General features: G+C 34.6%; 1 protein-coding gene across 1 annotated transcript in view; it reads left to right on the top strand.

Moving 5' to 3' along the window:
* The window catches only part of MUC19 (mucin 19, oligomeric), a 65,296-nt gene that overhangs the window by 12,674 nt on the left and 27,276 nt on the right, over positions 1-25,346 (top strand). Inside the window, exons 3-25 of the mRNA XM_054591243.1 lie at positions 1,131-1,190; positions 2,216-2,441; positions 3,184-3,301; positions 3,781-3,841; positions 4,078-4,175; positions 8,901-9,111; positions 10,141-10,263; positions 10,679-10,802; positions 12,192-12,327; positions 13,687-13,779; positions 14,421-14,505; positions 14,675-14,812; positions 15,458-15,607; positions 16,498-16,592; positions 17,014-17,140; positions 18,898-19,144; positions 21,551-21,603; positions 21,713-21,813; positions 22,046-22,197; positions 22,773-22,911; positions 23,910-24,014; positions 24,108-24,302; positions 25,048-25,287. Coding sequence (XP_054447218.1) covers positions 1,131-1,190; positions 2,216-2,441; positions 3,184-3,301; positions 3,781-3,841; positions 4,078-4,175; positions 8,901-9,111; positions 10,141-10,263; positions 10,679-10,802; positions 12,192-12,327; positions 13,687-13,779; positions 14,421-14,505; positions 14,675-14,812; positions 15,458-15,607; positions 16,498-16,592; positions 17,014-17,140; positions 18,898-19,144; positions 21,551-21,603; positions 21,713-21,813; positions 22,046-22,197; positions 22,773-22,911; positions 23,910-24,014; positions 24,108-24,302; positions 25,048-25,287 — 3,077 coding nt within the window. The remainder of the gene's footprint in view (positions 1-1,130; positions 1,191-2,215; positions 2,442-3,183; positions 3,302-3,780; positions 3,842-4,077; positions 4,176-8,900; positions 9,112-10,140; positions 10,264-10,678; positions 10,803-12,191; positions 12,328-13,686; positions 13,780-14,420; positions 14,506-14,674; positions 14,813-15,457; positions 15,608-16,497; positions 16,593-17,013; positions 17,141-18,897; positions 19,145-21,550; positions 21,604-21,712; positions 21,814-22,045; positions 22,198-22,772; positions 22,912-23,909; positions 24,015-24,107; positions 24,303-25,047; positions 25,288-25,346) is intronic.

The following is a 25,346-nucleotide window of genomic DNA, read 5'->3' as shown; positions in this document are numbered from 1 at the left end:
TGGTATGTAATCATTGTACCCATGTATAATGTGAATCTTTATTTTTCTCTCAAAAATTTGGGCAAAAAAGTGCACATTATACACAGCAAAATATAGTAAGTGTCACAAGCTCATCTGACTACAGTGCCTTGGGCTGCTCAGTACTCATGATAATTTAATTTATTATGTTCAGTGTTGGAAAAATTTATATATATATATAAATATGTATAGAAATAAAATATAAAAAATATATAAAATTGATGTATATAACATTGTCTGGATATATATATTCCTAGTAAATCGATGGTATCTTCTGTGTTCTTTACTGAATAGAGCTACTAAGTACCTCTTCCCTTTGAGTACTAAAGTTTAGATGACCAACTGCATATTTGAACCAATTTCATGAATAAGAGAAAAGTAATTATATTTTAAGACAACCTGAATAAAATATAGTACTTCTTTATAATTTTAGTTATTATTTTAAAATTACTTTATGAAGAGTGAAATCTATTTCTATTCAACCCTAGTAAAAACAACCTGTTATAAAAAGAAATGGCTTCATTTCCTATAAAGTAAATGCCATTGTGAAAAATATTTATAAATTTATTTCAAAATATTTACTTTTGTTATTGTTATTGTTATTGTTTTATTTTGCTTGCTTGTAGAATAAAACAACCTTGCTCTAAGATTTCTTATAAATTTACTTGGTTACATAAAAGGGTCAGTAAATTAGAAATAAAAAATCATGGGAAACAAATTTTAAGGTATAAAGATTTTTCTTTTTGATTAGGAAGATTAAATTTTCTTTGTATAGATAATTAAATTAGTAGTATTATATAGTATATTGGTTTGATAAAAATCTACTTTGGACCTGTAATTGTAGATGGCCCAAAATGTATAAGCTCTTAATGATTTCTGAATTTACTGTGGCTGATTGTTCCCATAAAAAATATGGACTTCAGAGATAATCATATATATGACCTTGGCAAATCATAGCTCTCACAAAATAAAATATATTCAGGATAAAAAAATATCCATTTATGGCTTTCAATGCCAATTTCTAAATTCTCATGTAGATATCCAAATATATTGTATATTTAAAATCAATTTGTGTCCTGAATTTGAAATAATCTATGCATTGTGTTAAATAGAAAAAGGATCCCATATTCCAGAAGCAACTCCAAAATACTCAGAAACAAGTGCTATAATTGGTAAGTAAAAATTATTCTGATTTCTATCTATATTTTTATGACCAAGCTAATCAGTACCTAATGAAGTTACAAAGTAACCAAGATTTAAAACTCTAATAGTTTTAAAAATTTACCCATTATCCATCTATGTGATCATTGTATGTTTGAATGACATCACATTGGCAGTATTTTTCCTCAAAGATACATATGATCACACCACATACACATAAATATATGTGCAAATACATATGTTTGCACATGTACATGTATGTATAGAGAGAAATAATGGAATTCTTTATACTCATTTGATATATGGTAACCCACTCAGACAATATTAGAAAGACCACACAAAAAGCAAAAGCAATTAAACAGACCACTGCTTCCCTCCATGGATTGCTCCCCATAGTAAAGGCACGTTCCCTTTCCCAAGGAAAACAAAACTTTTTTTTTGTTACATCCATTTTATTTTATGCCATTACAAATGAGAACTACAATCAACATCTCTGTACATATAGGCTTATAGTGGCTATAAAATAGATTCCCAGTAGTGAGATTGCTGAGCTAAAAATACGTATATTTTAATTTAAATTTTAATAGACACTATCAAAATCACTTCCAAAAAGGTGTCAATAATTCACATTTCCAAATACAATTTCTCTGCATCCTCACCAGTAGTAGGCATTAGTACTTTCTAATTTTAGCCTTATCCTACAGGGTAAATGAAATCTATAAAAACTACTAGAACTAATAAGGGCATTACAAGAAACAACCAATGAATGCATAAATAGTGGAACAAGACGTTTTTATTCCTGTTTTGTTTTAGCCAGATAGCCAACTCTGGGTACTGCCAAGGACTCAGGTACTGCTTTCAGTGTGTTTTTACAGTATGTGAGAAAGACAAGTACTGAAGGAAGGTGGTGGCTGTGAGAATAGAATCTTTCAGTATTTTTAAAAAATATTTGTACATGAATACTTTAAAAAAGTCAGAGCTAGAGAGTACACTAATTTTTCTGAATAATTATGAATATTCTCTAAATATCTTGTAGGTGAAGCTTCTACTTGGGGCAAAGGAGCATATAAAGCTTTCAACGGCCGTATCTTCTCCTTTGAGTCATCCTGCGCCTACATTTTCTGCCGTCACTGCGTTGACTCGGGAGATTTCAATATTGAGATCAAACGAGGCAATGAGAGTGAGATTGAAAAAATAACAGTTGTATTGGACAGTAATGACATCTCTATATCTGGTGATACCATTTTAGTTAATGGAGAAAGGTAAAAGTGATGGTGTTTGCATAGATGCTATAGAATTATTTAACCTGAGGGAGGGGGAAACCGAATGGGGAAAAGATGGTGAGAGATGGTTCACTTTTTTCCTGTTTTGATGCTTGGGTTGATGTTCTACATGGAAAGGAGTTTGGTAAATATATGACTTAGATATATCTGGGACCATAAGGTATATTTACTTTTAGAACAAGGTGGAAAAAAAGAGTGATTCTGTTCTTTGACTATTTCTAATATCTAGATTTTAGTCAACATGCATGATCCACAAAGCTGTTGAAAGGATATTTCAATTTTCTTTTGTATGTCTAACAATAAACCAAAATTTTGGATTTTATAATAGATCGAAGTCCTTAGGCCATGATCTTCAGACGTAACGACTCATATTTGAAGGGGATAGCATATTTGAGTATTTACTAGGATAATAAAATGTAGCATGATAATCCCCTTGTGAAAATTTCAAGTTATTTCATCATTATTTTCTTACACTGAACCAATGTATTTTTTTGTGGTGGTGGTGTTCATTTCTCCAAAGTCCCAAAGATTTAGTCATTGTTCCTTAAAAGTCTTTCCAATATTGGGAAAAGAGCCATGCATCCCTTCTTCTGAAATGATATGAAAAAGAGAACTTTAATATTTATTAGACAACATTTCTAAATATAGAAAAATGAATTGCCACACAAACATATTATAATTCTTCTTACATTTATGTGTACTTGTGTTTTATACTTTTTAGTGTACAGATACCATATAACAATAAGCTGATCCATATTAAAAAATATGGAGAATACAATGTCCTGAATAGCCGTAGAGGAGTCTTGTCTTTGATGTGGGACAAAAATAACAAACTCTCAGTAAGTTTATGTATGATTTTCTTATAATCTTGTGCCTTTTGTTCTTTGCTTTTAATTATAAAAACAATACATTATAAGGAGAATGAGAGTTAAGGTTTATTGAGAAATCTCTAAGTGCTTGTCACTGTACTTACCATTATCTTAATATTTAAAACATCTTGAAATACATAGTATTGTTAATCTTATTTTAAAGGTGATGGAATTCAGGAGATTCAGTCTAATGAAAGTTAAATAAACTGCCCAAAGACACGTAGTAAGTGTTGGAGTCATGACTTATTTCTAATGTAGAGCCAGGTCCTTAAGGAGAAAAAAAAGAACAACAAACAAACAAACAAACAAAAAAACACCCTTTAGTACATCTCTAAGTAACCAGCTTAAGTAGAATTAAATACGAAGAGCCATGTTCTTTGGTTTGGATAATTTTGTCTTGAGATATTTTTAATATTTTATAAATATATACATGTAAATTTCTTTTAAAGCTCACTCTTCACAAGCAATATCCAACCTGTGGTCTTTGTGGTAATTTCAACAGCACTCCAGGTAAGATTTCAATGTATTATGTACAAGAAAATTGCTTCCAAAAATTTTATAAATTATAAAGTAATGGCTTATATTTGGATATATATAATAATAAACAATTTGCATTTTTCAAAAGAATAAAAATTTTTAAAAATAAATATATGTATATATTTGTCAAGTCTATGTTTAGCTTGAAAATAATGTGCATATATATATATATATATGATATTATGAACCAAACATTGTTTCCTTTTAAGGAGAAGATATCAATGAGCACATTGCCAATAGCAAAATTCCTGGTGATTGTCCCAAAACTCTTACTAAGAACTATGAAACTTGTGAAGATGGAGTACAGGTAAGAAATTAGTATTTCATCTAGTAGCAAATTTTAACAATATTCTGTCACGGGGAGCGACGCATTGCGGGGAGCGCTGCAGTGGAGCATGGGGCTCTTGGATCTGAGGGTCACTGTCCTGGGCCAGCTGAGGAGGGAGCAGGGCTCTGAATCCTGCAGAGTCTGTACGGGGGTTGCCATGGATGGGGGAATTAACATGAGTTGTCGCAAACACTTCTCTGTTTGCCAGGAGAGGGGACATGGCTCTTCCCTCTAGGGGAGAGAAGGTCCTGAACCCCCATGTCCAAAGGCTTTTATTGAGAACCAAATGCACAGGGGTACACAGCAAAGCTCATCAATCAATGTCAAAAGGTTATGTTTACAGAAAACAAATAGAGATCATAGATAACTGTCTCACTGCGCTGCGGCTTAGCGGGGCATGCCGTGGTGGCCGGGAGCGCCGCAGAGAGCACAACGCTCTCTGAAACCTGAGGGAAACCATCTAGGGCCAGGTGAGGTGGGAGCATGGCTCTGAAACCCACAGAGCCTGTCCCGGGTTTGTCATGGATGAGAGGGAATAAACATAAAACGTTGCAAACACTTCTTTGTTTGCCCAGAGAGCAGACGGGGGCACTTCCCTCTTACTGGAGAAGGATGTGGCACAACCCCCTAGTGGGGAAGGCCCTGTCTCCCTTTGTCCCAAGGCTTTTATTGAAAAACTTAATTAGTGGGCTAGGCAACAAGAATGCAAACATACACTCATTACATTAGCATGTTAAGTTTCCCAGAGAAGAGATACTTTTAAGAAAACAAGTGATAGGAATTTGCTGATTTACCTGGGTCTGAAAGGAGACTAAACAAAAGAGAATGAAGACAAGGGCAAGTGCCTTAATGATAAAGGGTAAAGGGTGTAAATAATGTGAATGTCCTTTGTGGCATGAGCTGGCCAGAGATCTGAGGAAAGAACAAAGCACACTTAAAGAAATTACTTATAGGCCTGATTTCCCTGGCAACTGCCAGACCTAATTTGCAGCTGACTCCTGTACTGCTTCAGGCCTGAGCCAGGTCTGGGGAGGGAACCACCAAGAGACAAGGAGACTGCTTCTCGGCTGCAATGAGGACTCCGGCCGTGTCCAAGCCAAGCCGAGGAGTGTGGGGGCCTCTGTGCTCCTTCTCTGTGTCCCCCAATTTCTTGTCTGCTGCCAAAATCGGCCAAGGCCTGTCTTAGGTGGTTAACCTCAGTGTGAGGTCACCTACCCATCATTGGCAATTTGACCATCCATAGCAAAGCGGGCAGGGGACACGCCAAGTCTCCTCAGGAGCTTGTTTCTCCAAGGCCTCCTGATTATTTCCAGCCTCGGGGCCTTCCAGCCCGGCAGGGTTACAGCTTCTGAAACCAGGCCGGGCGTTTCCCAACAGATAACAACTGGAGGAACACAAGAGATCTGCTTCAAGTCAGGGTCTATGAATAATGTAAATCTCCTCTCCAGTATGAGCCGGTTATCATAGCTTATGAGGGAAGAACAAAGCATGCTTAGAGGAACTTACTTCTAGGCCTGATTGTCCCCGGGAACTGCCTGATCCAGTTTAGGGCTATACCTGCCTCTAGTATTGTTTCAAGCCTGAGCCAGACGGGCGGGGCAGAGCCACCAAGAGATAAAGAGACTCCTTTCGGATAGAATGAGGACTCTGGCCAAGCCGAGCCGAGGGATGAGGGCCTTTTTGCCCTGTCTCTGTGTCCCCCATGCTCATGTCTCCTGGTCCATACCTGATGATGTCTGGCTTAGGTTGTCCCTCCTCTTGAGAGAATTTACCCGTCATCAACAACCCACCATCACAGGGCCCAGCAGGGTGATATGAGGGGCGCAGGGGCTATGCCCCTGCCAGGGGGACAGGTTTCGTATCCTCAGTGGCCTGTTTTCCCAAGGCCTCCTTGATTAGCTCCAGCCTTGGGGCCCTCTCACCTGTCAGCGATACTACAGTCCCTGAAACCAAGCGGGGTGTTTCCCAACAGTATTCCCCTTGGTTTTAATTTAGAGAGCCAGTATACTTTCTAAGCACTCATATCTCATTCTTGGAATTCTGCAACAGCTTTCTCTCCAATATCCCTGTAGTCCATTTTTCAGTTTTAGTCTAACTGTAGATGCTAAAAATAAGTTTTTTCTAAAACATTATATTAACTATATATTAGTGTGACAATTCTGATTTCCTTTGCATAGTTACCATGAGAAAATGTTTCACAATTTACTTTTTCCTATAAGTCAGTCTGCAACCCTGCTCAGATTGACTGATGTGAACCTTAGGAACTGAAAGCACTAGGCCACCTATATGGCCATCAGCCCTATAGGTAATGCTGACACCAAGCAATAACAGTGAGTCAACACAGGTGACTATACTATTCGTTCAGCTTTTATTGATGTAGGTTCAATCTCAATCACTAGCAATAACACTCAGAACCAATCCGTCATAATATCACATGAGAGAATTGGGGTATAATGAACCTAAGTCACAAGAGTCCAGATCAGGTCCAGGTATAGGAGGCAGTGAGGTGGTCAACATCTTGCAAGGCAGAGTCACAGGGATGGGATCACAGCAGAGCTCTTTCTCCCAAGGTGGAATGTGCAGGACCTCTCAAGGTGACTTGCTCTTGGGATGAGTCACCGATGGTCTGAAGTCCTCTGCTTATATACTCTTGCATGATGCAATGTTATATTAGCATCTGATCAACACATGTGGTTTTGTGCAACCTGAATAGGCACATGTGGTTTATGTTACTCTACTGTGCATGCTCTGAGAGGGTGGTGTTACGCTTCAGATAAATATGTGTTGTTTACCACATTGTGCATGCATGCTCAAGAGATTGGATCCTTCCTCTGAGTCATCGCTAAACTGTGCATATTCTAAACAGGCTTCCCTAAATGCTATCTTAGTTGATAGGACTGATGCATCTCAATTCAGTCTTGCTCTCCACAATGGTGTTTTAATCTGTATGTAAATTGACATGCTTTACCTCTCCATTTTTTCCTCTTGATGGGCACTAACTTGACTCTTATAGTTTAGAAATCCATGTACTGTGTCACTAAGAACTAGTTTCTGTTCTTGTTTCCTTACTTTTGCCCCAGAAAACTAATCTCAATTGTCATCCTTTGTATCCTTTACCTTCTTCAAGAAAAATGTTGCAGATAGCCCTGGACAGGTTGCTTCGTTGGTTGGAGCATCATCTTACAAACTAAAAGACTGTGGGTTTGATCCCTGGCCAGGGTATGCATGGGAAGCAGTCAATCAATGTTTCTCTCTCACATTGATGTTTCTCTCTTTCTCCTTTTCTCTCCCTCTAAAAAATAATAATAAAGAAACAAGGTTACAGGTAATCTTTTTGACTATAATACTTGAAAACAGTCATCATTTACTCTGAATTTTCCAACCTTGTGTAATTCTCTTATGTTGAATTTGATGGAGTCATTTGATGACTAAATGAATGTTCACATATTCCTGTTTTAATGTAAAACAAAATTCTCAAGACCAAGATATATGCAGATAGAAGAGATTTTTGGTTTAGTGAAAATGGGTGTTACATTTATAATTATCTTGTCATCTTCCAGCAAATCAAATTAAACCATGAGATTATATCAATGTGAGATCATCTACTATCTTCCTTTGAAACCTTTCTTGATCTTTGCAGTTGGAATGCCTTCTCTTTTCTTTGTTATCCTAAGCCACTCATTGGTACTTGTGATAAGATACCATCTATAATAATTTCCCATGTTTTTCTCATATGGTTTCTATAAGATTAGGTGTGAGTTCTGTAATAATGTATTATCTGTTGTGGTGGTTGCATATTGTGTGAGAAGTTACTCCTTGTTGCTTAAAAATGTTAGTTGAATACATACATAAATTTATGTTAAAGCCAATGAATACTTGGTAAAGACCTACTACATACAAAACATTATATTAAGCCCATAAGACAGAGTTATATTTCTTGATCTAAAGGAACTTATAATCTAGTGAAAAAGATATGCAAAGGACAATAGATGATAAAACAATCTTTAAAGATTTTATTTTGGTTCATTTAATAAGGCTTACTTGGTGCAAATTGTGCACTTGCTTGGCAATAACTTTCACATTTCCTGAAAAAAAAAAATGGTTACAATAGAAAACAGTTATGTAGTAGTTAAAATATATTGAAATTTGAACGTTTTGGTGTTAATTAATATGTCTTTACTTCCTTAACCAATATGAGAACAACTATGTTGTTTCCAGAGCAAACTCACATGGCCCACACTGAGTAAACACAGAGTCACTGTGTTTTACTGCCATCTGTCTACTAATCAAATATAAGCAGACTAACAAGGGCCAATATTCCTTCTTTCTATTGTGGTTTCAATCATTTATCATCCAATTTCTGACATTTACTCATCTCTCCTTTTCTCACCTCTTATTCCTTCTCAATTCTAAATTTCATGTCACCTTTAAAAATTTTTAGATGAGTTCAGGTATAAGTTTTGAAGTTGTTTTATGGCAATCCAAATGCCAGAAACAAAGTATACTTTTAGAAGTAACTGTACCAACTACAATACTTCAAAACCCTTCATTTCAACCAGCATCCAACAATCCTCCCTGTCAAACCTACAGAGTATTTTGCAAAAAAAGAAAGAAAGAAAAATGCTTCTGAATTTTTCTCTTCCTAAATATTTATTCGATTGTCCATTTTCTTATGTTTTAGTAAAACTTTGTTTTACTTTACAGCACTGTAACAAAATTATTGGAATCTACTTTGAGAAATGTGGAAAGGTTACTGCTTTAGCCAGTGACTACAAAATGATCTGCATTGATGAGTACTGCCAACACAGAGACAAAAATTCTACATGTGATACTTATTCAGAGCTGTCCCGCCTTTGTGCCTCAGATGGTCCTGGCACCTATGAATCCTGGCGAGAAGATTCTGATGTGGTTTGTGGTAGGTTTTACATTTTACTGTGGATACCAAATCAGAAAGTACTATAGAGGTGTGGGCAAAAATAGGTTTACTATTATCTGTACCTGAAATGCAGAGTTTATTCTTGTATTATTATGAATTATTGTATTATTTTTCCATATGAAAGACTGTAAACCTACTTTATCACATTCCTGTATAATACTTTAAAGTTATGTGTCAAAATAATCTCTCAGATGATTATAAGCCCTGGAAAGCAAGTTAGAGATGGTAGAGTCTTGTCTCTTTCATGTGCTCATGAAGACACTGAAGCCCATTTGGTGAAGTGACTCGCCACTGTTGCAGTGGTTTTTGCTGAGATCTCAATTAGGAACTTCATAATCTTTAAAATAAGTAAAATTCACAGGGTAAAATGAGTAAAATTTTGTAAAATTCTGTAAAGACCTGGAAACATTGTTAAAAGTATATTGATTAGTACTATGATTTTCTTTCAAAAAGATTAATACAACATAAATATGAAATTCATACAAACATAAGTATACATTCCCTTATGATTAGCTGGTCCTTATAAGTTACAATACAAGTATAATATCAGTTTCAAGATACAGTGAAATCATATTATACATAATTAAATCTTCCATATTAAATCTTGTATCAAAATAATGCACGGTAAATTGACATAATATATTTGTACTGACTTATATCTTGCTTTTAAGACTTATATCTTGCTTTGGCTGGTGTGGCTTAGTTGGTTAAGCACAAGCCTGTGACTAAAGGGTCGCTGGTTTGATTCCCAGTCAGGGTACATGCCTGGGTTGCAGGCCAGTCCCTCGTAGGGGGTATGTGAGAGGCAATCACACATTGATGTTTCTCTCCATCTCTTTCTCCTTTCCCCTCTCTCTAAAAATAAATAAATAAAACCTTTAAAAGACTTATGTCTTGAAAATTAGACTCAAAGAATTCCATTTGAAAAGATCTCCATTAGAATGTTATGCTTTTATCCCATTAATTTTTCTGTAATTTTCATGCACGCATATTTCTGTATTTCTCCAGAAAAGCCTAGTTGCCCGGAAAAACATATCTACAAAGAATGTGGCCTCTCAAATCCTGCAACTTGTTCTAATTTGGTTCCTTTTCAAGACAGTGAATGTGTGAGTGGCTGCACCTGCCCAGAAGGTAATATTTGCACTAAAACATCTGACAATGAAGTGACTCGACTGTAGTGGGATCTTACCCCTAATGAGATATTTGGTGAACTCATTTATTCATAATCCAGCCTTCTAACAAACTGCAGATGAGGGGTAGAGAGAGATCTTTGAAGTCAATGTATATTTCTGGCTCTACAGTACCTTAAGGCTACATATCCCACAGATAATGCTGTGTATTTGGCTTAGTAGTACTGCTCTGTAGGCCAGAAAATTATATGCTTGACAATGCTCAAAGAAGTAGTAGCTGCATAAATACAAATTACAATGTTAGGTGCATGTTAGCATTTAAAAGAACAAACTCAACCATGATTTCACAATATACTACTTGAGAATTTACTGATGTTTATAAAGTTTTGAGATTAATCTTACATAATATATTCTAGGTTATCTATTGGATGACATTGGAGAGAAAGGGAGATGTGTATTAAAGGATCAATGTCCCTGTGAATCTAATGGAACAGTCTATCAATCTGGAGAAGTCCGAAAAGGACCTTGTGGTTCTCAGTGGTATGTGTGTGCTTTTTGTCCACATTTTGTTGATGGTGAGAAAATACTAATATTTTAATTTGATTTGAAATAAGCCCCAAATCCACCTTAAAATAAACTTTTTCAAAATAAAAAGCAGCCTCATTAGATTTTCAGTGTTGATATTTTATCTTTTATTTTTTTAAGGAATGTTTAATGTGCTATTTGTATAAAATATGTAAGCATTCTGTGTTATCTTCCAAAGATAATGTTTTTCACTACTGACATGGTGTTTTGAATAGTGATCCAGTTGGTGGTTGCAAATATTCAGCAAAGAATAATACAAGAGTATGGTTACAATAGTGAAACAGTAATTATGATAACTACCAAGAATATTTAACAAAATGTACAATCAGAAACAACCCAACACTTTTCAAATAACATTATATGAGGCTACATTGGTGAAGATATATTTTCCAGAATGGATTTTAATGTACCAAAAGTTAGTGTAGATTATTTTTCTGGAATAATTAGCTTGATTTCTCTTTTTGGGTGAAGCAACAATCTGCTAAGCAGAGAGATTTCCCCATTACTCATTATTACTTTTCTCTGAAATTGCAAATTTCTGCAGGAGTCCAAAGAACTTTTCTAGAAATATGTAATATCCTTCTGAGAAACTAATTTGACTCAATGAAAACCAACCTGTTATTTATAGTAAAATATTTTCCCTAAAAATAAATGTTTTATTGATGTGATAATAATTTATTAAAGATAATTATGAATAATAATAGCTATGATTTATTAAATGTCTATAAAAATGCTGTTAAGGAGAAATATAATGTGAGTCACATATGTCACCCACATAGATAACTAATACTTTTAGTTGACACATTAAAAAAAAAGAAACAAACATGCGGAACTAATTTCCATCTTATATTTTATAGATCCAAAATATTATCATTCCAACATAACATTAATATAAAAAGTTAACAAGAGATTTTACAAATTTTTTTATATTGTCCTTGATGTCTGTGTATGTTTCAATTGCAGCAGATCTCAGTCTGAGCTAGCCACATCTCCAATGATCAATATCTCTAAGACTGTACTGTATTGGACAATGCAGGCCTACAATGTGGCAAGTAGCATGTGTTTTAATATTAACAATGAAACACGTTCCACATAAACAAACCCTTGAAATCCAGTTTACAAGTTTTTATATATTTAATGCAGGCAGATGTTATTATCTTATTCAATAGAATTCAGGTCTTTTAAAATACCAGGATACCACCATCAGTGAGACATTTTATGAGCTGAGATGTTGGATGAAGAATGGATATAACCTAGTAAAACTCAACTAAGTATCTTAGTGTAAGTTGTAATTTTTTTAAAACATTATTTATAACCTTTACCATACCCATTTTATTTTAACAGCACATGCCAGGAAGCAAAGTGGTCTTGCACTGAAGCATTGTGTCCTGGAAGGTGTAAGGTGGAAGGAAGTTCAATTACCACCTTTGATGGTGAAAAATATAACCATCCTGGGAACTGTCACTTTTTGGCCATCCACGTACGTAATAACCTGCAACACTTAAGAAAACTGATACAGGCACCAAGCTATTTTTTAGCCAATTTGAAACACGATCTTCACTTTCAATTACTATTTAAATAATAAATGCCAAACAGCCCTTCAATTCCTGGTCATATATTCCTGTATCTGTTTGTTCTCCCATATTGACATTAACAAACAGTATTACCTGTGCTCTTTCCTACTTTTGTAAATGAATTCCTACTTTCCAAAAAAAATGCCCCTTACATCATTAATAATTTTCTAAATACATTGGAAAATTATTTGTTCTACTTTTCTTTGCATGTATTCACTAGTGCCTCAAATGAAACTATCTTTTACATTTTATGATGCATTTTCCTCTTTCATCATTATTCTTTTACATTTATTTTTTGTTTTTATGATACGATATATTAGTGTGATAGAGGTTGTTCTTATATTTAAATTCTCTTCAGTATTAAAATTTTAAGTAATTTGAACTTCAATAAAATGGAGAATTTCATTTTGTAGTTTCTGCCTTTCAGGTAGCATGAGAATAAGTAATTTTATTTAGTCTTCCTGATAAGAAACAAAGTTGAGCAAAATTTGTGATTCCTGAAGCGTGAGGTGTCCAGTAATCTAAGGAATGTAGCTGCTGCTGCTCAAAGTCAGTTTTCCAAATTTTCTTACTATGCTGTTCATGTAATCCATGAGGACATCGGATGGAAAAAGCGAGAGAGAAATGTGCTAAAATGTATAGAATATTTGCTTCTTATAGTTTAGAGATTCCTTGATCTTAAAATTAGAACTGGAAGTCAATGTTCAACTTGAATTCTATTGCGGTTTTACAAATTAAGTATCTCTCACACTGAACTTAAACAGACATTGTGGGTTGTTCAGAGAATAAACAAGCTGGGTTGCCTCTAATTCCCTTTAGTTTATATAATGCAGTATGATTCCCTTGGAAGAGAAGACAAAAAAGTAAAGATAAAGAAAAAACAATCAATATAAAAAACCGTCAATCATAGACAACATAGATAGAGCGGATAGAAGATACTAGGACAATCCGTAAAGCACTTGGTCAATTTTTGGCTGTACCATGGACTAAAATAGGTATCTGTTTTCAGGGCAGAATGAGTGTAGATAGGCATTGTGATGGTGGAAGGAGACTAGACTTTGGGTGGTGAGCTCACAAGGGAAAGCACAGATGTGTTATAAAGCTGTACATTTGAAATGTTTTTGTTACTAATCAATGTTACTCCATTAAATTTAATTAAAAATAAAATGTAAGCATGCATTGTGAATGAATCACATGGTAATAACATAACATATAATCAATGACTTTGTAATAAACACTTAAATGAAATGCAGTTTTTTTAACAGGATAAAGATTGGTCTGTCAGTGTTGAGCTTCGTCCGTGTCCAAGTGGTGTGTCAGGAACGTGCTTAAATAGTGTTACACTCCTCTTGAATTCGGTAAGTCATGAGCTTCCTAGAGTTTATTAGGAGCACAATCAAATCAATTCACAAATTCAGAATTTTTGAGGTTGAAGAAGAGGCTTTCTTATGTAAATTAAGAGCACATATAAGATTATACAGAAATTGATAAAGTCTCTGGAAGAGCTGGAGAGTTCCAGGGATCCTTAAATTTATAAAACTTACCACAGATACACAACTAATGTGCTAGTTATATTGCAATATATCAACCTTATATGCTTGTAAAATTATTAAAATTTGTGGACTATTTAAGAAAACAATTATATTTGTTTAGAATTTTATGTATGAGAAATTAACATTTTAAAGTGAAATAGACCTAAATGAGGAGGGAGAATAATTACCCTGTAGTTTGACCTTTGGGACTTCAGTTATCAGCTAGGGTCTTGAATTCCTCATGTACATATTGGAGACAGAGCGTCCTATACCATCTTCTTCAAAGAGTTGGTGTGAGAAACAATGAAGCAAAGTATGAAAAATGCTTTAAAATTTTTCTATACTTTTATTTATAACAATCCAAATTAAGCATGTTTTTATGGGACAAAATTTCAGGTTCATATATCACATTAAAGTGAAATTACTTTGTAAATTAATATGAACTAATGATGTTTTTTAAATTTTAGTCTGGTTCGGTTGACAAATATGTATTTAATAGAGATGGAACGATCACAAATGACCAGGTTGGAAATCAGCATTATTACTATTCAGGTAAGCTTAATAATACCATTCAAAAATAAATGTAAGAGGCGTTTATTTATTGAAGTGTTAATGATATTAAATGTTTCCATTTTAACATATATTAAAGAATGAAAGCATTTTAAGAAATGTAAAACTTTAGTGTGGTAATCATTGCTGTTAATTTTAATTATTTTAACAGATAAAATACAGATATTCCAGGCATTCTCCTCATACTTGCAAGTAGAAACATGCTTTCATGTAAAAATGCAAATACAGATTGTTCCTGTGATGCAATTATATGTTTCCATGCCACCCAATGAATTCACAGACACTCTAGGTAAGTCCTCTGCCTATGTTGATATTTCTAAGGCTCTAATGTGATCATCATTTTGTTATTCTCAATTGTCTCTTAATGACATTAAACCATAAGGCATTTTTACTTAATCTCCCAATCTTCCTTTTCATATTGCAGTAAAATAATTCCAACTTTCTTTTTATAGTAAGTACAATATTATTTATTACAAAGTACATTTCCAAATGGTTCTCAACAATTTAAGGTTTTTGTTAAGTGACATTTGATAATACATTATATACCATTTTGTTATATATATATATATATATATAATTAAGGTTTTGATCTATAAAAGAGTAAATGAAAGTATTATGGATATAAATCTTTTGAAAATCATGTTTTAAGTGCATTATATCTTGTTTTTCTGTTGATAGACCACATGGTAATGTCTTTTACTGAGGTTTTTCCTATTATAGAAAGCAACTCTTGCATACTGTCATTGATGTCAGACAAAACAATTATGGCAAATCCTATGGTTACTTATATGTATAAAGACTAATTAAGACATTATCTTTTAGATAGCTTCTATAGTTTTGATCTGAGCAAACAACTGAACATGAAGTTAAGATATGAGCCCAAAAAGTTGAGTAGGTAAAGAGATGTTAACCTTTGCCCTGTGCTCTTGTACAGGACTCTGTGGTTCCTACAACAGCAGGGCAGAGGATGATTTCATGTCAAGTCAGAATATATTGGAAAAGTCATCTCAGGCATTTGCTGATTCTTGGGAAATGATGTCCTGTCCTAAAGGAAACCCACCTTCATGCATCAGTATAGAAACAGGTAATGTTAACTGAATGCCAAACTCTGTAATTAAATATTAAGTGCTAAGAATTACATACTTCTTTTGGTAATGATAGGAGGCTATCAGATAATCCTGGTTTTAACTAGTGTTTGCTGTTCCCATTATTAGGGGAAAGAGCAGAGAGAATCAGTCTGGCTGAGAGTATTCCTAGTGAACACATGGGGTTTTGGAGAGGTTATCGCAATTGTATTTTCTATATCTGTTCTTTTTTTACTGTTTTCTCCGTATGTATAGAACAACAGGATTAGAAGAGACTTTGTAGATTATTTGGTTTATTATTCTTTCCTTTTAATTTAGTCATGGAAGTGATCATTGCTTGAAATAGTGAGGCTCACTCTAATCACTGAGCCATTTAACAATACAGCTGTAGCTAGATCCAGGTCTCCCCACCACTGCTCTCAAATATTCTAGTTATACCACACCCCACATTTACTCTTATTAAGGAAACTGTACACTTGGGTGACAGGGGTGAAATGATAACGGTGGTGTGGTGGCTTCATTTATCAACTTGTCAACACAGATACAAGAATATATTTTAAATTAACTTAAATATATTAAGTAAATAATCTGGTTCTATTTTATCATTTGTGTGTTTAAACTGCATTTCAGAAACAGGTTAGCTGATTTAATGCAAAAATCCTAAGCTAATAAAGGTTTTGCCTCTTGCCTCTGTGGTTTAAAGAATTTCTGATGATATCATGGTAGTTTTTATATAGTGATAAAAATTCAATTCATGGTAGCAAAACACTTTTAAAAAATAATTGTCTTAATAAAGAAAAAACTCTGTTAAACATTTATACTTTGTCTTTCAATGAAAAAAAAAATGGCATTATTAATACAATTTGTGGCTGCCTTAATTTTCTTCCAGAAAGGTTTGCTGAAAAGCACTGTGAAATTCTCCTTGATTCAAGTGGGCCTTTCGCTTCCTGTCATCCAGTTGTGAATCCTAAACCATATGAGGAGGTATGTGAGAGTCTAACGTTAACAACTTTTTGGGAATACTTTGATAATATCAAAAGAAGCATATAGATATTAAATTTTTTCAAAAAAAACAATTGGTAGTAGATTAAGATATATGTTTATATTTAACATTGGATTCCACATTTATTCAATTGTTAAATGTACCAACTTTAATTTAAAAATTGGTCCAAAAATGAGAAAAAAAATCTTAAATGATTTTCTCTTTCTGTCTTCTCTAAGTTCTTTGCAAACTCCATTAATAATTGATTTGCAGTTTTTCAAATTTTTAAAAAGAAATATTTTCAAAAGCTTCAAAAATAATGTTTTCAAGTAAAAGGAGTAGTTATGAAGTAAAACATTATACTCAGTTTTTCTGTTCTGAATATTTCCATAATATGATATAAAATTGTTTCTTATTTTAAAGGAATGCAAAAGACACACGTGCACTTGTGAAAATAGTCAAGATTGCCTGTGTACAATTTTAGGCAACTATGCGAAAGCATGTGCTGAGGAGGGAACATACATAGTGGGGTGGAGAACCGGACGATGTGGTAAGAAGGATGAAGCCTTGGGATAATTTTACTTGCTTCTCAGTTTTACTACGACGTGTGTGTGTTGGGTGTGTGTGGTACATATGTGTTTAGGCACACATAGTTACAAATTTGTACTTGGCTCTTTCAAAGATGATTTTTGTTTCTGATGCAGAACATATTGTTAGTTGCCAGAGGCATGGTTTAAAAGAATCTGTCTCCTGGTCCTGGGAAGGGGAGGATGAGCTCTAGGCACCAATGTGGCATTTTGGGAATCAGCGTGACAACAGGCAACAGGAACTTTACAAATATTCATCATCCCTGATACTGTATTTATACTTTTGAGGGTTTACACCAAGGAAAATAATAATTTAAAAATATTAAGAATGTACATTTCTGTTCCCCACTTGTATTGATTACTCCAGATTCATGTCTTCTTTCTTTTTTTGTAATAAAATTCTGATATTCCTTTGGGAATCTGCCCCATCTTCATTGGAGTAAATCTTACCAGAACTATCAATCAAAGCAACCTATCCTCCCAAAGGACAAGGGATTAGCATGTGATTTAAATAAAGTCACTCAGTACCCATATATATATAAAGATATCTTTGAGCAATCCTTGCATTTTTAGTTCTTGATTTATTCCTTTTTTCTTGATAAAACATGTTCATATTTAATAAGAACAAGAAATATATATATATATTTATGTATAAACATGTTTCTGTTTAATTATTGTATGCCAAAATTGAAGTAGTGTTCTTGTTTTACTGCATTTCTAAATATTAGAAATATTAATAACTTGTTTATTAAAAACCAACCAAAAATGAATCAGTAAATTAGAGGTTCGCTGATCATAAAACCTGGCTTTGTTTTAAAATATGCATTGCATGATTTGAATACAACTTTAGAAAATACTTGATTTACAAAAATAACACTTTGTAGAAAAACATCTCTTATAGATCCAACTTAATACTTCATAGACCATTCCCAGTCAATTAGTAAGTTCTGGTAAGCTCACCTCCCAAATTTCTCTAAAATCCATTCACATTTCTCTATATTGCAATCAACCTAGTTCAAGAAACCATTGTTTTTTCTCCTGGGTGACTTCAATAGCCTCCTTCAATATCTCTCTTGGTTGGTTCCCTCTAATCCATTTTAATCCCTCTACAGAGAAATTAGTGTAATCTTTAAAGTAAAACCAAATGAAGCTAACATGATCATGTGAAACTCAGTCTAAAACAAGTCAATGGCTTGTCATGGCTCTAAAAGACCAAACTGCTGAGAAGGGCCCTGTGAGTTCTAACTGCTGACTCTGTGTCTGGGCTTATAACGTCTGTTCTTTTGCTTGCTCTCTAATAGAATGTCCCTCTCTTATAACTAAGGCTGTTTCCCAGACACAGAATTACCTTTCTCTAGGCTGCCTTCAGGCTGTCTCTCTTCTTCATTATGTGCAAGTTCCCAGTTATACACAATTAGAGCTTTTTATCTTGCTTTTTATAACATGTAACACATGTCCTTCCCCCCAGAATATAATCTGCTTGAGAGTAGTCTATTGCCAGTTTTGTTCATGGGCTTTATTTCTAGCAGAATATGTAAACATATACTGGAGACTCACTATTGACTGAAAAAACAAAACAATGAACAACAAGTATTTTTTCTTGATTATAATCTCAATTATGAATAATTTACTATAATATCTATAAATATCAAGTTGAAGTAAAGCTGCTAATTCTTCTGGAGATATATACATACCTCTTTTTTTGTCCCTATACCAACAGATGATTCTTGTCCAAGTGGCCTAGTTTTCAAGTACAATGCAAAAGCCTGCAATAGTTCTTGCCGATCATTGTCAGAAAGAGATAGAAGCTGTGATATAGAAGATATTCCAGTTGATGGATGCACTTGCCCTGATGGGATGTACCAAGATAATGAAGGAAACTGTGTTTCCAAATCTGAGTGTGACTGCTACTTAAATGACAAGGTCATGAAACCAGGCAAACTCATCCATATTGATGGCAATAAATGGTATGGAGATTACATATATATTTGTTATGGTTTTGCCATCCAGGGTCTATCCTTTTCAGGGAAATAGTCTTCTGCTAGTTTGATGTCTTCTTTAGACCTGTCGTATTCTTTATTTTATATTTCTTACTAAGACTGGTTATTGTCTCCTTTAACCAGGAGTTTTCACTGCGTCATCATGGCTATAACTGGTTTATCCTACTGTTTGTGTTTAAATACCAGTAGAAGAATATTTTAGGAGCTCCTACATGCAAAGAATACAAAACAATTTCTTATTCAGACAAAGTTTTCTAGTTGTCTCTGAGCATTCATCATTCCACAAAGCTTATAAAATAAGTATCTACTGTGTGCCAGGCCTTGCGATGAGTGCAAAGATGAGTGAACATTAGTTTGGACTCACAGAGTACCAGGGTGCTGACTATAGTGAGGGGGATTGTATATTATAATATGGGAGCAGAAAGGGCCAGTTGCTACCTAAGGAGATAGGAAAACTCAGAGAAGACCAGCACTTGGGTTTTCCTAAAGAATGAATTTTTTTCCAGATAAAATTCTGCTGCAAACAGTGATTTCTACTAAAATGGACAGAATGAACTAAATAGAAAATGCTTGACAAAATATTGCACATGTAGGTTATTATTCCATAGGATTGGGCTGGAAAGCAGACAGTGGCCAGGCCGTACTCAATTTGTTGTGGTTTCTGCAAAGTGGTTTATCCATATGTCTAATTCCATAGACTGATATAGTAACTGCAAAAATAAAGTAGCCTTTCAAAAAATGCTTTGGAGGCACTTTCTCTGTTTTCTTTAATTCCATGAAAAGTTCATTTAGCAATGAATGATATTTCTTGGCCATTAAAAAGGAAAGCATAACTAACACTTTTTTGTTAGTCCTCATTTCGGGATATTTTTATTCATTTTAGAGAGAGAAGAAGGGGGAAAGAGATGGACAGAGAGAGAAACATCAATGTGAAGGAGAAACATTGATTGGTTGTCTCCTTTACACACCCTGACCAGGGCTCAAATCCACAACCTAGGCATGTGCCCTGACCGGGGATCAAACCCTCAAATTTTTGGTGTATGGGATGATGCTCCAACCAACTGAGTCACCCAGCCAGGGCTAAATAACAATTTTTTTCCCCCCATCAAAGCACACAAATCATTGGTTGGGGTTTGATAATGATACTTTCTCTGTAGAGGATGGCAAATCAGTAGATTACCTTTTTAAAAAAACTTAGGCTACCTCCAAATTATGGTTTTCTTTGGCACCACCCTATTTCAGGCCCCTGTGAACTCTCACCAGCACTACTATGAGAGCTAACTTTGCTGTCCTTTGCCCTGTATCTCTGTCTCTGGCTCATGTTTCCTGCACTAGTGCTAGAATGTCTAACCTAAAGCACTATTTGGATTGTGCCACTTAGCACCTCAGACCCTCGAATGGTGATACAACTGCAGAATAGAAACAAACTTGCATGTTATTTAAAGTCATTGGAAATCTGAACCAATTGACTTTTACCACTTTTTTCTATCATACATCCTACCTGCTATCCAAACAAGTTACTAGAATGTACCTTGTTCTTTCCTGCATCACAGCTTTGTTTCTCATCAGCAATATCTGTTGGATCTCACTCATCCATCAAGATCCAACTATCATGCTAAGTGAAATAAGCCAGGGGGCGAAAGACAAATACCATATGATCTCACCTATAAGCGGAACCTAACCAACAATGCAAAGAAGCAAGGCAAATATGACCAGCAACACTGAAAGGAAAAGAAATCAACAGAGACAAGAGGGAAGGGGGGGCAGGGAAAGGGAAGGGAAGGGGAAAGTCAAGGAACATATAGCAAGGACTCATGGACAAAACCAAAGGGGAAGAGCTGAGGGAGGGAAGGTGGGAGGGGGCAAGGGAAAGAGGGGGGGGAAGGCAGAGACAAATGTATTTAAAAAGTAAATAAATTAATTAAAATATAAAAAAAAAAAAAAAAAAAAGATCCAACTATCTTTTCTATGAAGTTTTCTTTAATGTCCATAAAACCTTGTTTGTACATTCCTATAACACATACAAGGCTATATCTTATAATTTGGTACATTTGTATCTTCTGGGGACTTTGTCTCATTTATACTATTACTTGTGGTAAAACAGGTGGTTCATGAATGAGGGGTTAAAGTTGCTGTAACAGTGTATTCAGATGTTTTCATTGAAGTTTGATGTTTGAGGTGAAAGGATTAGCCAAAGAACATGTATGGACAACCCACAGACACGGACAGCAGTGTGGTGATGGCCAGAGGGACAGAGAAGTGAGGAGAGCGCTGGGGGGAGGTGGGCAAAGGGGGGATGGGAACATCTGTAATAGTGTAAACAATAAGTGCAACATTTAAAAAATAAATATATCATTTTTTTTTTATTTCCAGTGTCTGTCAGGATGGGATTCTTCTTTGTCAGACTCCCATTGATTTAGCCCTACGTAAGTGTCAAAGTTACGAGGAAGGCTTAAGCTACCTACTTTGGTTAAAAAAAAAAAAAAAAGAAACAGCTCAAGAGGCCCTTGATTACCAACTTCCTTTATTTTGCAGAGAATTGCTCTGGAGGGGCTAAATTTGTTGACTGCAGTGATCCTAAGGCACAGAGAAGAGTTGACCGTACATGTAGCACTCGGAACATACCAACTTTTGAAGTAAGTAACATAGCATCAGAGTTGAGCTCTTTAAAACTTTTCACTGTTTCATGGCAGAAGTAACTGAAACACCAATGAATACTAATTAGGTCATATTTATCATGTGTTATTTTGAGTTCTCCAATATTGACACTAAGTGTATACTTGGTATATTTATGTCTTACACATGAGTGCTGGTAAGGGGATGTGTTTAGAACAGTGCCTTATGTGTATTTTGTATTTATTCCTGTAGGATAACTTGCCTTGCAAACGTGGGTGCTATTGTCCAGCAGGAATGGTTCGAAATTCTAAAGGGCACTGTATCTTTCCTGATGACTGCCCATGCTCCTTTGGTGGACAAGAGTATGACCAAGGAAGTGTCACCTCAGTAGGCTGCAACAAATGGTACATAATGAAGGATGACTATTTTATTTGTTTTGGGTATTAGAGAGTATACAGCCTGCTCTTATTTTTATGGGAAAGAAGAAGTCATACTTTGGGATATTTGAAAAAATAATGGTTAAATATATTTAGAAAAATGCTATTTCTTTAAATAGAAACTTTATATATGATGAACATCATCAAATGTACTGAAGAAAACTGCAAAATTTAAATCAACATGAAACATTGTTTAGTGCTTTTTAAATGTTTTGAAGTTTTTTATTTTATCTTTGTTATCCTCACCCAAGGACACGTTTATTGATTTTAGAGAGATAGGAAGGGAAGGGAGAGAAACATCAATGAGAGAGAGAAACGTAGATTGGTTGCCTCTTGCGTGTGCCCCAACAGGGATGGAACCCACAGCCTAGGCATGTACTCTGACTGGGAATCAAACCTGTGACCATTTTGGTTTATGGGGCAACTCTCCAATCAGAGAATCATACTGGCCAAGGCTGTTTTGTGCTTTTTTACAAAGTCAGTATTAATATATAAATCTTGGAATAATATAATTACTAGACGCTATCTTTGCTTTCTTTTAGTACTTGCATAAAAGGGTCTTGGAACTGTACACAAAATGAATGTCAGACTACCTGCCACATCTATGGGGAAGGTCATGTTCAAACTTTTGACAGAAAAAGTTACAGCTTTGATGGTCTCTGCCAGTATTCATTTGTTGAGGTAATTAAAGGGTTTTACCCAGTTTTTCTACATTACTTATTATTTATTGTACATGAGCTCTGGAGAATTTTATTCTCAAAATGTTTTTTTTAAGCCCCTATATGTTTCTCAAAAGCAGTAAAACGTAACATAAGGTAATGCCGACTCTCATGGCAGCTAACCTGGGTTTGAATCCTGGCTCGACCATTTCTCAGATGTGTGGCTTTGTGCACATTCCTTAGCCTTTCTATGTCTCAGTTTCCTTATTTATAAAACAGGGGTGGAAATAGCCCCAACTTGAAACTAAATTAAAAAAAATATTGGCACACATACTAAATGCTTAATAAATGTTAGAAATAATTATTATTTCAAGAACAGCACTATCAGTAGCAATGACAGCATTTTATGAGTGCTTCTTCACCAAGCAAACATGTATTTTATTACATTTAATCATAATAATACTAAAAGGCTGATAGTAGTATTCCTGTGACTCAGGTGAAGAAATGAAGGTTAGAGAGAATAAGCTACATAAATTACTAAGTAGACAATGCCATATTCAAACCTGATTTATCTGATTCCAGAGTTTGTTACATACAACTAAGCTCTGTCCTCAATAATACCTAATGGGTAAAATTTGGATTGTTTTATATTTATGTATTAGTTTTGACTGAATATTAATTTTTATATAAGTCACTAAGAAAAAAATTTACCTTCAGCTATTTGCAGTGCCTAGAAATAAATTTATGATTACAAATTTAGAGAACTTCAATACTTATATATCTATGATATAATTCTAAACCTGTAGAGAAGTAATGAGAAATGGCTGAGTAAAAGTGAGTTAACAAGTTTGGACTCATCCAAGGTTACCGCTGTCTTTTGGAAATCACATAATAAATTACCAGCATATGGTAATTTACTGAGTTTAAGATGTCACTTACTAGGAAATAATTGATGCAAATATTGTAATTGAGTTCCACATCCCTGAGGTTAATAAACTTATCATAATTTAATCTTTAAAGGATTATTGTGGTCATGCAAATGGCACATTCCGTATTTTAACTGAAAGCGTCCCCTGCTGTGAAGATGGCCTCACATGCTCAAGAAAAATCATAGTTGCCTTTCAGGTACAGTGCTACTTCTCCTTAGTTACCTTTTCTCTCAGCTAATGTTGGACAAATAAAACTGTTATAATTATAAATATATATTTTAATTTACAGGATCAGAATGTAATCTTGCATGATGGTAGAGTAACGGCAGTCAAAACTACAGAAAGTAGAGAATGTGAACTCAATGGAAATGCATACTCTGTACATACTGTTGGCCTGTACTTGATTCTGAAGTTTTCCATTGGAATAACTGTGATTTGGGACAAAAACACAAGAATGTCTGTTATATTGGACCCACAGTGGAATGTATGTACATCTCTAATAAGTAATTAATTGGGAAGCAAAATCATTTCTGTTACTGAGAATTACAGACATATGCATAGGTAGAAAGTGAGAGAATGGTAATCCCTGTTATAGAACAAGTGCTCCACATCTATTCAACCTTTGCAAGCAATATGAAATATAATCAAAGATGATAGAATCTGGTAAAAAATAAATGCAGTAAACCTGAGGCACTCTAGTTTAACCATATTTAGTTTTTTGAGATTATTGCATAACTCAATTTTGAGGTAATCAGTGTGTATATAGAATTAGCTGGATTCTTGAGAGCAGATATTCTAAGAACCTAAGAGGATACTAATATGTAATTTATTAGTATACTCTTAGAGCTAGAGGATATAATTTTTTTTAGTATTAGTATTAGTATACTAATAATTTATTAGTATACTCTTAGAGCTAGAGGATATAATTTTTTTTTAATTCTTAAGGTACTTAGTTAATGCTAGATCATTTTATGATATAAGATGTCTTGCATTAAATGGGAGCAGAATCTTATCTATGGATTATAGTTTCCTTTCAAAATTTGAAATTTAAATTAGACTCATGATACTATATAGAAAGAATCATTATCTATTTATCTATGTATCTGTATGCATGTCCCCAGTACAACTCACTTTTAACTTTCTTTTCTGATTTTATCTCCCTATATATTTACATATCTATAGATCTATATCCTTTACAACTTACTAGTTTTCTTTTTTGATCTATATAGGGCAAAGTGTGTGGTCTTTGTGGAAATAGCAATGGAGATCTCAAGGATGATTTCACAACACGACACTCATCAGCAGCTACTGGAGCACTGGAATTTGGAAATAGTTGGAAAACTACTCAAGAATGTTCAGACACAGTAGCTCAAACTTTCCCATGTGACTCAAACCCATACTGCAAAGCCTGGGCTGTGCGGAAATGTGAGATCATCCGAGACAGCACTTTCAGAGACTGCCACAGCAAGGTACCACCGCTCCAAGAGCGAGGAGCCGCGCGCGGTCTGTTCCCTGAGACTCATGCTCT

This window comes from Pteronotus mesoamericanus, unplaced genomic scaffold (genome assembly GCF_021234165.1).
Source record: "Pteronotus mesoamericanus isolate MK-2021 breed Mesoamerican mustached bat unplaced genomic scaffold, CSHL_Meso_final scaffold_21, whole genome shotgun sequence".
NCBI classification, from domain to species: domain Eukaryota; kingdom Metazoa; phylum Chordata; class Mammalia; order Chiroptera; family Mormoopidae; genus Pteronotus; species Pteronotus mesoamericanus.
This window is presented reverse-complemented; position numbering and strand designations above follow the sequence as displayed.